Source organism: Protomyctophum bolini, assembly GCF_963924005.1.
Source record: "Protomyctophum bolini genome assembly, chromosome: 1".
Classification (NCBI taxonomy): domain Eukaryota; kingdom Metazoa; phylum Chordata; class Actinopteri; order Myctophiformes; family Myctophidae; genus Protomyctophum; species Protomyctophum bolini.
The window spans coordinates 26,326,415-26,340,497 of NC_137862.1; the positions used below are offsets into that span (position 1 = coordinate 26,326,415).

Here is a 14,083-nt window from a genome sequence, read left to right on the forward strand (position 1 = left end):
CTGTGTTCTCACTGTAGTCACCTGGCTGCCCAGAGATGACAGGCTGTGTTCTCACTGTAGTAACCTGTCTACCCAGAGAGGACAGGCTGTGTTCACACTGCCCAGAGAGGACAGGCTGTGTTCACACTGCAGCCCAGAGAGGACAGGCTGTGTTCTCACTGTAGTCAAACCTGGCTGCCCAGAGAGGACAGGCTGTGTTCTCACTGTAGTCAAACCTGGCTGCCCAGAGAGGACAGGCTGCGATCACACTGCCCAGAGAGGACAGGCTGTGTTCACACTGCCCAGAGAGGACAGGCTGTGTTCACACTGCAGCCCAGAGAGGACAGGCTGTGTTCTCACTGTAGTCAAACCTGGCTGCCCAGAGAGGACAGGCTGTGTTCTCACTGTAGTCAAACCTGGCTGCCCAGAGAGGACAGGCTGCGATCACACTGCCCAGAGAGGACAGGCTGTGTTCACACTGCCCAGAGAGGACAGGCTGTGTTCACACTGCCCAGAGAGGACAGGCTGCGATCACACTGCCCAGAGAGGACAGGCTGTGTCCTCACTGTAGTCAAAGAGTGGTGGAGACAGCTCCACTTCTTGACTGCATGTGACAAATAGGAACACATTGAAGAATACTACCCTAAATTAACAGAAATAACAAAAACAAGGATACAGTTTGACTCTATCCAGGCAATCCCCTACTTATTAGGTGAAAAAGCTGAATGTTCCAGGTTGGCAGCAAAATATGTATCGTCCTGCCACAAAATGAGGGACAATGGGTGAATACTATAAGTCTATACTACAATTAATAGACCAATGTCATGTTTGCTTATGTTCTTCCTTGTCTTGTTTATATTATTTGTTCTGATTCTGAATATGTATAATTTATTGTCATGCCAATAAAGTATATTTGAATTGAATGTAATTGAAAAGCAGAGACACAGACACAGAGAGAGAGAGTGCACTGTATAAAATAGACTGGCTGCGATGCGGAACACTTCCTGAACAAGCACCACTGCACAGCAAATTGCCGCGTTGAGAGACTGGACTGAATGTTGAACGTGGAAACCCGCTGGAGTGGAAATACTACAGTATATAGGTTTAATGGAAGCCCCCCCCCCACCCCCACCCCCCCCCGCTCTCTCTGTCTCTGTCTCTGTCTCTCTCTCTCTCTCTGCAGCGGTGAGAGGAACAGACCTTTCATTGACCTGAGCTGTAGATAACTGTCCTTTGCTCATCTTTTATTCCACACAAAGCGTTCTGGTAGCCTCTGTCATGCTCTGTCTCCTGCTATAGAGGTCTCTGTCTCCTCCTATAGAGGCCTCTGTCTCCTCCTATAGAGGCCCCTGTCTCCTCCTATAGAGGCCTCTGTCTCCTCCTATAGAGGCCTCTGTCTCCTCCTATAGAGGCCCCTGTCTCCTCCTATAGAGGCCCCTGTCTCCTCCTATAGAGGCCCCTGTCTCCTCCTATAGAGGCCTCTGTCTCCTCCTATAGAGGCCTCTGTCTCCTCCTATAGAGGCCTCTGTCTCCTCCTATAGAGGCCCCTGTCTCCTCCTATAGAGGCCCCTGTCTCCTCCTATAGAGGCCTCTGTCTCCTCCTATAGAGGCCTCTGTCTCCTCCTATAGAGGCCTGTCTCCTCCTATAGAGGCCTGTCTCCTCCTATTGAGGCCTCTGTCTCCTCCTATAGAGGCCTGTCTCCTCCTATAGAGGCCTGTCTCCTCCTATAGAGGCCTCTGTCTCCTCCTATTGAGGCCTCTGTCTCCTCCTATAGAGGCCTGTCTCCTCCTATAGAGGCCCCTGTCTCCTCCTATAGAGGCCACACACACACACACACACACACACACACGTACAGGTCCGCGGGGATAATTAGTGTCAATTTGGGGGTCCTTGACGTGCAAACGTTTGGGAACCACTGATGTAAAGTAACTGAACCGTACTCACTCACCCTCCATTGAGACAGCGTCGCAGCGAATAGGAGGCCCCGCCCCCACAGGTCCGGGAGCAGTCGCTCCAGTCCCCCCAGGCGTCCCAGCCAGTGTCCCTGTCCCTGTCCTCGTCTGAGCGGGTCGTCCTGGACACGTCCCAGCCAATGTCCCTGTCCTCGTCCTCGTCTGAACGGGTCGTCCTGGACATGTTCCAGCCCATGTCCCTGTCCTCGTCTGAGTGGGTCGTCATGGACATGTTCCAGCCCATGTCCCTGTCCTCGTCTGAGTGGGTCGTCCTGGACATGTTCCAGCCCATGTCCCTGTTCTCGTCTGATCGGGTCGACCTGGACACGTCCCAGCCCATGTCCCTGTTCTCGTCTGATCGGGTCGACCTGGACACGTCCCAGCCAGTGTCCCTCTCCTTGTCCCTGTTCTCGTCTGATCGGGTCGACCTGGACGCCTGTGGGACACACAGAACAGAAGACAATGACCCATTAAGACCTGAGATCAGATTCTACAAAATGTCGCCTAAATCATGAAGGTTTTCTGAAAAACACACAGTGGTTCTCAAACTTTTTCATGTCAAGGACCTCTTGAATGATATTATGTATTCAGCCGCCGACCCCCATCTCAATTGTTTTTTAATTAAATTGTTATTTATTCGGCATTTGAGAGCCACGGACCACTATTTGATGACATAGCGTCTCGTACGTACAGTATTTTTATTGTCATTGCATAAGATGTTGTCCACAATGGTGTATTGTACTGGGTTGTACCACGGACGAAATGGGACCCAGTGCCTCCCTGCTTGGCTCTCAGCACAGGGAGGGGCATGGGCATGTACTTGTACGTCATGTCCAGGGGGTGTACCTGTACAAAGTGTACATCAAGCTGTCTCCCGCTACAGAAACAGGAGATAGGCTCCTGACCTCATGGCTCGCCAAGGCGTACTGAATATACTGATGACTGATGCACAGTGCATGTCGTTGGCACAAGCTGGTTAACGACAAACACCCAGTCAGAGTCTGGGAATGTCCACGGGGTCGGAGGAGGTCTGGTTGAGGGTCAAACACGCTCTCTGAGGCTTCCGGCTGACTCATGCTAACGCGTGTACTATAAAACGCTTTAGGTTCTACCTCTGACCCCAAAGTCGCTTTGTCTCTCCTGGCTGTCGCTGCTTTATGATAGGCGGTTCACACTGAGACGGACTGAATCCGTTTAATTGGAACCGTTTCCGAATACGATTGCCTGGTCCCCGATGGCCATGATTCACATTGCCCGAGATTCAACAGCCTGCCTGCTATTCACTGTGTCAGTCAGTTCTGTGCTCCAGTGTTTTGATTAGTTTGCTATGGATTCTACTTTAGCATTATTATTATTTTGTTTTACTTTGGAAACTATGCCAAGCAAAGCCCAAGAGCCACATGTAGTCCGCAGAATAAGATCAGCGTGTACTGCGTGTATAAACGCAGATTCAACAGGAGACGGGTGGCGTTGAGAAATGCGCTGGTGTTACGCGTCGTGCAGCGTCTGTGTGTTTTTTTTTGTTGCCGCTTGGCTCGTCGACTAAAGATCATGTAACGTTCTAAAAAAACCAGCCCACTTCCTTCTTTAGGTACGCATGCAGCACAAATATATCCAAGTAGAGCAAGTGCAGTAGTTAGAAGTTGACCACCTTAAGGCACCACCACCACCACACACACAAGCATCCGCGAGCGAGCGGAATTTGGATCACAGCGCCACGGTTCACGGCTGGTTTAGAATAATTTGCCCGCGCCGGGCGGACACAGGGTTTAAGTTGTGAGTTGGCCGGAGGAGGGGGGGATGGAGGGACCATTACAGGATTGGGTTATCCGAGACACAGAATAACACACTGCGGTTTTCAAAGACACAGCTTTGTGGGAATGTATATATTATTTCTTCTCCTTTCCTTCTTCCCCTGACAACATTTCTTTCAGCGTGGGAGCTAGGGGGGAGGAAGCGGGGAGGGGAGAGAGACGCTTTCGGGGTACCACAGACAGACCCAGTGAATGAGCGGCCGGCCCAGAAGCTCAGATGTTGGGTTTACTGTCCAGCACAGACAAAATATCCAAAAGACAAGTTCATTTGGAATCAAAGTCATCTGAGAGGAAACGGAGTGCTGAGCCACCGCTGTGTGTCCTCCGTGTTGAACCCGAGGTTACGCGCTGAATGGAATGAAGGACACATGCACTGTGAAGCGTTGTTCATAGCTTCATATAGCTTGCTTGTTGTACTGTACATTGTAGTGTACTTCTCTGTGCCTGTCCATGCAAACTGTGCAAACATTGTAGAACGCCTAATCAAAACATACAAGTCTGTCTGTCTGTCTGTCTGTCTGTCTGTCTGTCTGTCTGTCTGTCTGTCTGTCTGTCTGTCTGTCTGTCTGTCTGTCTGTCACACACAAGATGAGCTTCTTTCTCTCTCTCGTTTGTTGTGGATGTGGAAGAAAGCTCAGAGAGAGAGAGAGAGAGAGAGAGAGAGAGAGAGAGAGAGAGAGAGAGAGAGAGAGAGAGAGAGAGAGAGAGAGAGAGAAAGGGGGAGAGAGAGAGAGGGGCAGAGGGAGAGGGAGAGGGAGAGGGAGAGGGAGAGGGAGAGGGAGAGGGAGAGGGAGAGGGAGACGGAGAGGGAGAGGGAGAAGGAGGAGGAGGAGATGAGACAAGACATAGAGACAGAGAGACATAGAGAAACACTGAGAGAGAGAGACAGTGTTTTCCTGGCTGTATGTCACCAAAAATAGGAAAATTGGCTTCCTCAGGGTCAGTGATGTCACAGCAGACCCTGTGCTGCCAGAGAGAGAAGGAATCTGACACTGGCTCTGTGCGTGCATTTCACTGCTTTCACTCTCGCCCAACCTTGAGGCTGGTGGTGGAGGGAGGGAGGGGGCAGGGTACCCACCCAGTGTTGATTTTGTCGACTAAAACTATGACGAAATTTTTTCGTCGACTACCTTTTTTCACTGACAAAAACAAAATGGAAACTAAATGAAAACTCAGCTATGATGACTAAAACTAAGACTAAATATATTGACAATTTCGTCAACAAATAAGAACTAGACTAAAATGTTAGGACCCTACTAGTGGACAAGATATCCACTATACTACTATAGCATCAAGGCCTGACAAAATACATTTTAGTCGACTAAATCAAATGTGGATTTAGTAGACTAAAATCTTGTGATATTCTGTCGACTAAAACTACACTAATACTAAAACATTCCAGGTGACTAAAACTTTAATTCCACAGACTATGACTAAACTAAATAGAATTTTGTTGCGAAAAACAACACTATGGTGTCCACGCCAGTCAATTGTCAATGGCAGTCTGAAGGAAGCCAAACAAAAATAGGTTTTACTCTTATGTACACAATAAGATGTACACAGATGTAACAATAAAGTACAACCTTGAACGGTGCATTTATATATCGCCTTTATCCAAAGGACTTTACAGAGATTGTGCATTACATTCACCCACTCTCACACACACACACATTAACATAGATTGTGCATTACATTCACCCACACACCCACGCACGCACGCATGCACGAACACACACACACACACACACACACACACACACACACACACACACACACACACACACACACACACACACACACACACACACACACACACACACACACACACACACACACACACACAACTTTACATAGATTGTGCATTAGAGTCACACACACATTCATACACCGATGCCGGAGGAAACCATGCAAGACACCAACCTGCTCATCGGGAGCAATTAGGGGTTTAAAGTGTCTTGGACACGGCGACACTAACTCTGGGGGAGCCCACAGGGTTCGAACTGGCAACCTTGCGGTTCCCATCCGGCCACTCTACCCCTGAGCCACCGCCTCCCCTGACCTTGAATGAGCCAACAGGATGAAATGTGTGGTGGGGGTCTCAAGCCAGGGTGGACCTCCAACAGTAATAACATTGGTATGAACAGAATCTCCCCGGGCCGGGCCAAGACTCTTTTGGCCCCGGACAGCGGCGCTGGGCCCGGCCTATTGTCTGGAGCTGTGCATAGTTCAGTCTCAGCAGTTCTCTCGTCTTGGACAGGCTGGGCGGACCGGCTGCCGCTCGCCCATCGAAACAAAACAATACAGAGAGGTCGTTCATTGCAGCTCATTAACTTTTCATTAGCTTTGTTCCTTTTCTTTATGCGTTCGTTTCTTCCATCTTCCATTAAACCACGACACAGAAGCAGCGCCATGTGTTCTTTTTCTTTAGCATGCTGCCGGTAGGAGGCAGAGGGAGTCAAATCCCGGAATATTTTTCCCGTTTTCCCTCAGTTTGAGAAATAATCATGTCAGATCCACCGTCCCATCGAAACCACTGATCATTCTAGCCCAATTACCCAATTACCCAAGTTCCACACTGATGTCATCATCAATATATGACATCACAATGCGACACAATGTGGCGCAAAAGTTCAACACTCACTCCAGAGAACCTTTATAGTTCCACACTCACTCCAGAGGGCCGCTATAGTTCCACACTCACTCCAGAGGGCCGCTATAGTTCCACACTCACTCCAGAGGGCCGCTATAGTTCCACACTCACTCCAGAGGGCCGCTATAGTTCCACACTCACTCCAGAGGGCCGCTATAGCTCCACACAAAAGGGGGAAATAAAAACAACTGTATTTTAAACATCAGTATCGGCCAAGAATTTCCATATCGAAGCTTCCCTACATTTGTGTTGACCTTTTGATACCTTTTGTACTCAGCCTGCATTGACAGATATCATACTTGTAAATATTCTGTTTGTGCATTCTACTATTATGGTACTTACGGTTCTGTCACTATGGTACATCCCACTACCCAGCGGGCTTTGCACTATGCGCGGGCTTTAGCAGACAGTCTATTATATGAATCAATGGCAGTGGCCAGGTTGTTGTTTTACGCTATGTTCAACTGATATAAAGTTTCATATTACAAAGAAGAAGGTTGTCGTTTTTGACTTATCAATGGTAGCAGAGGATGGCTAACAACATTAACTACAGAGTCCCACCGGCGTTTGAAGAAAAGAAGTCTTATGAGAGCTGGAAAAATGAAGTTGAAATGTGGAAACGTGTCACTGAACTGGATCCGAAGAAACAGGCTTTAGCTGACGGGACGAGCTAGAGATACAGCGTTGGAAATACCTGCGGACGATTTGAACAAAGATGATGGGATGAAGACACTTGTAGAGGCATTGGATAATGTATTCCTAAAAGAAGAAAAAGACCGGGCTTACGACGCATACACGGACTTTGACAAGACTCGGAGAGAACGTGACGTTTCCATGGCGGATTACATCGTCCATTTCGAGCAGAGGTACAACAAAATGCGAAAATTTGACATGACTCTTCCTGATACTGTTTTAGCATTTAAGTTGTTGGATACAGCCGATCTGGATGTTAAAGATAAGCAGCTTGCTCTTACAGCGTGTTCAACACTTACATTTGCAAGCATGAAGTCAGCTCTAAAAAGGATTTTTGGAGACAAGACTGTGTTATCCACGAGCAGCAGTGGAGGAATTCAAGTGCGACAAGACGAGCATGCTTTGTATGTTGATCAGAGGAAAGACGGTAAATACGGGAGCAAATTCCATCCCCAAACCAACCATGCGAGGGCGCCATTGACTGGCTCAAACCCACTGGACAGGTATGGAAAAAGAACAAAATGTGCTATTTGTCAGAGTACGTTCCACTGGGCTAAGGACTGCCCACACAAAGCTGAGCATGTGAAAATGACGGAAGAAAATTCAGAGGCAGATCAAATTGAAAAGTGCAACATTACTTTGTTTTCTAAAGAGTCAATATCTGATGCTGAAATATTCATGGTGGAGGCCTTGGGTTCAGCTGTAATTGACACTGCATGCACCAGAACAGTCTGTGGTGAAAAATGGTTGGACAGTTACATTCATACACTGAAGAAGAGTGAGAGGAATAAAATGGAAAGTACACAGAGTAGAAGAGCTTTCAAGTTTGGTGATGGTCAAGTTGTTCAATCTACAAAAAAGGTGAAAGTCCCAGCTAAGATAGGCCAAACTAAGTGCCATATAGAGACTGAGGTGGTCCCAGTGGACATTCCTTTACTACTAAGCAAAGCATCACTTAAGAGGGCAAAAGCTGTGCTTGACATTGAGAATGATAAAGCCACAATGTTTCATGAACCTGTGCCCCTTGAAATCACCTCCTCTGGACACTACTGTGTCAGCATAGTGGACAGAGATTGCACAGCCACTTGTGAGAATGAACCCCAAGCTAATGAGGTTCTGGCCATAACAGATGACATGAGTAAAGATGAAAAACACAAAGCTTTGGTGAAACTTCACAAGCAGTTTGGACATGCTTCAGTTGATAAACTTAAAAAATTACTGACTAGTGCTGGAAGTAATGATGATGAGAGCATTACTATTTTGAATGACATTGTAAGCAGCTGCGAAACATGTCTCAGGTACAACAAACCCAAGCCAAAGCCATCAGTTGGTCTACCAATGGCTTCAACCTACAATGGAACTGTGGCATTAGATCTGCATGAGCTAGAACCTAATGTGTGGTACCTTCACATGATTGATCATTTCACCAGGTTCAGTGCTGGTAGTATTGTGACCACAAAAAAATCCAGTGAAATTGTGAGGCACTTTATTCATTCCTGGGTGAGTGTTCATGGAGCCCCGGCAAAACTTTTTTTTGACAACGGAGGAGAATTCAACAATGAGGAAATGAGAGACATGGCAGAGAACTTTAACATTGAAACCAAAACCACTGCTGCCTACAGTCCATGGAGTAATGGATTGTGTGAAAGGCATAACCAGACCCTTACAGAGATAATGTTAAAGGTGAAGAAAAGCAGTGGATGTGATTGGAAAACAGCCCTAGATTGGGCTCTCATGGCAAAGAATACAATGCACAATGTACATGGATTTAGTCCATATCAGCTAGTATTTGGGCAAAATCCAAACCTACCTTCTGTGCTAGTTGATAAACCGCCTGCCCTGGAGGGCACTACAATAAGTAAATGGGTAGGACAGCACATTTCAGCATTGCATGAAGCAAGGACAGCGTTTACTGAGGCAGAGTGCTCTGAGAGAATCAGGAGAGCTCTACGCACACAGCTTCGCCCCACAGATGAACACTACGAAACTGGAGACAAAGTGTACTACAAAAGAATGGACTGCAATGAATGGAAAGGCCCTGGAGTGGTAATTGGACGGGACGGCGTGGTCATATTTGTTAGACATGGGGGCACCTATGTCCGGGTGCATCACTGTAGACTACGCAAGGCCAAAGATCACTACACTGACAAGTCAGGTGACAGCCAAGAAAGTCAGACAGAATATAATGCAGCAGAATGTGACATGAACAATGTTGTAAATGTACCTGATACTGAATCTAGTGATGTACCTGACACAGAGAATGCTGCAGGGGACTCTAATAATGACACAGACAACATTGAGCAGACCAATGATCCATCCAACCGACAACCTACTATCAGAAGAACAGACTGCAGAGGTCAATTCATTAAGTATGTGGAAAGAGACACTGGAATTTCACACACAGCAAAAGTGCTCAGCCGAGCAGGAAAAGCAACAGGAAAAAACAAGAACTGGTACAATCTGGAGTACACTGAGCCAGTTAGCCTCACTGGCACAACCAGGTCAGCTGACCTTTCACAGGTTGACACACTGCAGATTGAACTATTGGACAGGGTGGAACAGCCACCTGACAGACACCACGATGATGTACTGGTTACAAAGGATGTGTCATTTGAATCAGCTAAACTTACTGAAATCAGTAACTGGGAAAAACATGGAGTGTTCAATGAAGTAAAAAATATGGGACAAAAGTGTATTTCCACAAGATGGGTGTGCACACTCAAAGACACAGCAGACGGCATAGTTCCAAAAGCAAGACTAGTGGCGAGAGGTTTTGAAGAGCTAAACACAAAGGACCTCCCAAAGGACTCTCCAACATGTGCCTCAGAGTCTCTTAGACTACTCATGTCAGTGATATGTCAAAACCAATGGACACCCCACTCTATGGACATTAAGTCAGCATTCCTTCAAGGAAATGAGCTATCCCGAGACATTTATCTCCGTCCACCACCTGAAGCAAAGAGTGAAGGAACTCTGTGGAAGCTGAATAAATGTGTTTATGGACTAAATGATGCATCACTGTACTGGTACAATAGAGTTAAAGAAACAATGTTGCAAACTGGAGGAAAGATGTCACAAGTTGACCCTGCCATTTTTTATTGGTTGGATAATGATTGTAATGTGTCTGGAGTGCTTGCTTGTCATGTTGATGATTTTATCTGGGGTGGTTCACACAGTTTCGCAACAACAGTGATCCCTCACCTGCAAACTGCCTTCCAAGTGGGCAGAGAAGAACATGACAGTTTTCGCTATGTAGGCATGGAGTATGTCACTGAAAGTGGAGTAACTTATATGCATCAAGACCATTATATACAGAATCTTCAGCCAATTCACATGGACACCTCCAGAGCGATGAGCCGTGATGCTCCCCTGACTGAGAGTGAAATCGATGACCTTAGATCAAAGATAGGTCAACTTCTGTGGGTTGCCAGACAAAGTCGACCTGATATTATGTTTGATACTTGTGTCCTTGCTGCTAACATAAAACATGCTACTGTACAGAGTTTACATGACACAAACAAGGTGGTGAGAAAGCTAAAATCAGAAAAAGTGACACTGAAATTTCAGAACCTAGGAAAAGACAACTCTCTAAAGCTAGTAGTGTTCTGTGATGCCTCACTGGGAAACCTTCCAGATGGTGGCACTCAAGGGGGACATCTCATTGTGCTGATGGGTGAGGAAGGAAGATTCTCACCTGTTTATTGGCAGTCAAAGAAGATCAGGAGAGTCGTCCGAAGCACACTTGCTGGAGAAACACTCGCTCTCGCAGATGCTGTTGACAGTGCCATTTCTCTTTCTGACCTTCATGCAGAACTAACCACTGGACATCTTACCCAGCATGTCTTACCAATAGTGTGTGTCACTGATAACCACTCTCTTGCTGATGCCATCAAGTCTACTAAGTCAGTGACAGAGAAAAGGCTCCGCATTGAAATAAGTGGTATCAAGGAACTTCTTCAGAGCAAAAGAATCCAACGGATACTGTGGGCACCTACAGGAGAGCAGCTAGCTGATTGCTTGACAAAACGAGGTGCATCCGCACTTCAGCTCCTAAAGGCACTCAGTGTTGGAGTATGGAAACTGGAATAGAGACTTTTTTTTTCTTTTAACAGTAATTTTTGTTTTTGGTCATTATGTTCTTTCATGCCTATGGACATTAATAATAGACTTTGTTTCTTTGTTATAAAAAAAAAGGGAAAAAGAAAAGAAAAGTGGGAGATTGTAAATATTCTGTTTGTGCATTCTACTATTATGGTACTTACGGTTCTGTCACTATGGTACATCCCACTACCCAGCGGGCTTTGCACTATGCGCGGGCTTTAGCAGACAGTCTATTATATGAATCAATGGCAGTGGCCAGGTTGTTGTTTTACGCTATGTTCAACTGATATAAAGTTTCATATTACAAAGAAGAAGGTTGTCGTTTTTGACTTATCAATACTACTAAGAACTACTGCCACAACACTGTCTTAATATATATGTTTTACGTTACTGTGTGAAGCCAACACAAAGACTCCCTCATACTACGGCTACCTCTCTCTCTCTCTCTCTCTCTCTCTCTCTCTCTCTCTCTCTCTCTCTCTCTCTCTCTCTCTCTCTCTCTCTCTCTCTCTCTCTCTCTCTCTCTCTCTCTCTCTCTCTCTCACTACTGAAAGAGTGAAATCTCCAGAGTGCATTTCTTAATGTTGACATTGCACTCGGAATAATAATAAACCTCATTTCAAACAACTATATCGGTGGAGCGGAGATCATTTTCCAAGTGGGAAATGATCAAAAACAGACCCGAGGACTATTCATGTAGGAAAACAGAACTATTTAAGCTTAATTTATACTTGCAGCGCATACGGTATGAGGGTGTCATCACCAATGGTGTAATGGTGAATTAATTTCTTCCCCCCAGTGGTATACGGCATGCATATTAACGACGTCACGTGCACCCTACACGCACAAGCCTACATGTGCACATGCGCACATAACAGCTGATATACTGTAGCCTTGTAGTCTATGAGAGTTTCAGCCACGAGAATACAAATGAAAAACACTTGTACACTGAGGGCTCCGATGCTAAAATAGATGCCTTTCACCGATGGTTCTATCACCTCGGTCGTTGTTCTTTTCACCGATGGAACTTCTGTCACCTCGGTTGAAGAGCTGCTAAAACGAGATGTGACAACAGGACAAATGGCACCTGGGGAGGAAAACTGTGTATTTTCCCTCATGCGGAAAGACAGCTCTGACAAGACAAGACAGGGACGAGGCCTTTTCGTCTGTGGATTGCCGCAGTGTCTGTATGTGTGTGTGTGTGTGTGTGTGTGTGTGTGTGTGTGTGTGTCTCCGTGCACGTATCTTGGGATGACAGCGTACCTGTCTATCCACACACACGTTATCTGCAGCAGATGAGTCATCAATACAAAGTGAATAGAGCATTGTCTTCATCAGCCGAGAGATAAGGAGGTCATGTTGTTATCACAGAGATAAGGAGGTCATGTTGTTATCACAGACATAAGGAGGTTATGTTGTTATCACAGAGATAAGGAGGTTGTTGTTATCACAGAGATAAGGAGGTTATGTTGTTATCACAGAGATAAGGAGGTCATGTTATTATCACAGAGATATGGAGGTCATGCTGTTATCACAGAGATAAGGAGGTTGTTGTTATCACAGAGATAAGGAGGTCATGTTGTTATCACAGAGATAAGGAGGTCATGTTGTTATCACAGAGATAAGGAGGTTATGTTGTTATCACAGAGATAAGGAGGTTGTTGTTATCACAGAGATAAGGAGGTCATGTTGTTATCACAGAGATAAGGAGGTTATGTTGTTATCACAGAGATAAGGAGGTCATGTTGTTATCACAGAGATAAGGAGGTTATGTTGTTATCACAGAGATAAGGAGGTCATGTTGTTATCACAGAGATAAGGAGGTCATGTTGTTATCACAGAGATAAGGAGGTCATGTTATCACAGGGATAAGGAGGTTATGTTGTTATCACAGAGATAAGGAGGTTGTTGTTATCACAGAGATAAGGAGGTCATCATGTTGTTATCACAGAGATAAGGAGGTTGTTGTTATCACAGAGATAAGGAGGTTGTTGTTATCACAGAGATAAGGAGGTCATGTTGTTATCACAGAGATAAGGAGGTCATCATGTTGTTATCACAGAGATAAGGAGGTTGTTGTTATCACAGAGATAAGGAGGTCATCATGTTGTTATCACAGAGATAAGGAGGTTGTTGTTATCACAGAGATAAGGAGGTTGATCACAGAGATAAGGAGGTCATGTTGTTATCACAGAGATAAGGAGGTCATGTTGTTATCACAAGGAGCTGGATTCATGGCTATAACTGCTGCATGCGAGCTCATTGCTGTTTAAACAACGTCTGATAAACGTTTCAGCATGTGAGATGCACACACGCACACACACACACACACACACACACACACACACAGTGACACACACTGTACACACACATGCCCCCGCGCGCACACACACAAATCACAGAGGAATCAACCACCGGAACTCTCTCATCCATCATATTCGTGTCACATATGTTAACTGCTGCAGTGCGTGCGTGCGTGCGTGTGTGCGTGCGTGCGTGTGTGCAATCTATTCCAGGACACAGAGCCTCAGTCTCATAAAATGTGTTGACTCACAATCCTCCTCTAACCGGAAGGTAAGATGTTTTGACTCACCCTCCTCCAACCGGAAGGTAAGCTTACCAAAGAGTCAACAGAGATTCAATTCAGTGTTGAATTTCGACAGCAGATTCTGATTTCACACTTGGTTGCAGTGCTGAAAACAGCCAAGCTTGTAGATCGGCTGTTTTCAGAGCGCAACAACACACGGCAACTTCTCGACACTGCTGCGGATGCATCCATGACTCCATGAAGAGATGTTGTACTAATCACAGTTTTCATGAATTTGGCAAAAAACTGAGAGGGGGACATTTGTGACCAAATTTGACTGAGGGACTGCCATTGGATTTTTTTGAA

The 14,083-nt window shown here is 45.9% G+C and overlaps 1 protein-coding gene across 4 annotated transcripts in view; it reads right to left on the minus strand.

Moving 5' to 3' along the window:
* adamtsl3 (ADAMTS-like 3) overlaps positions 1-14,083 on the minus strand; it is a 143,590-nt gene that overhangs the window by 63,889 nt on the left and 65,618 nt on the right. For all 4 annotated transcript variants that reach the window (XM_080766725.1, XM_080766723.1, XM_080766724.1 and 1 more), the window contains exon 4: positions 1,929-2,368. In XM_080766725.1, coding sequence (XP_080622851.1) covers positions 1,929-2,368 — 440 coding nt within the window. The remainder of the gene's footprint in view (positions 1-1,928; positions 2,369-14,083) is intronic.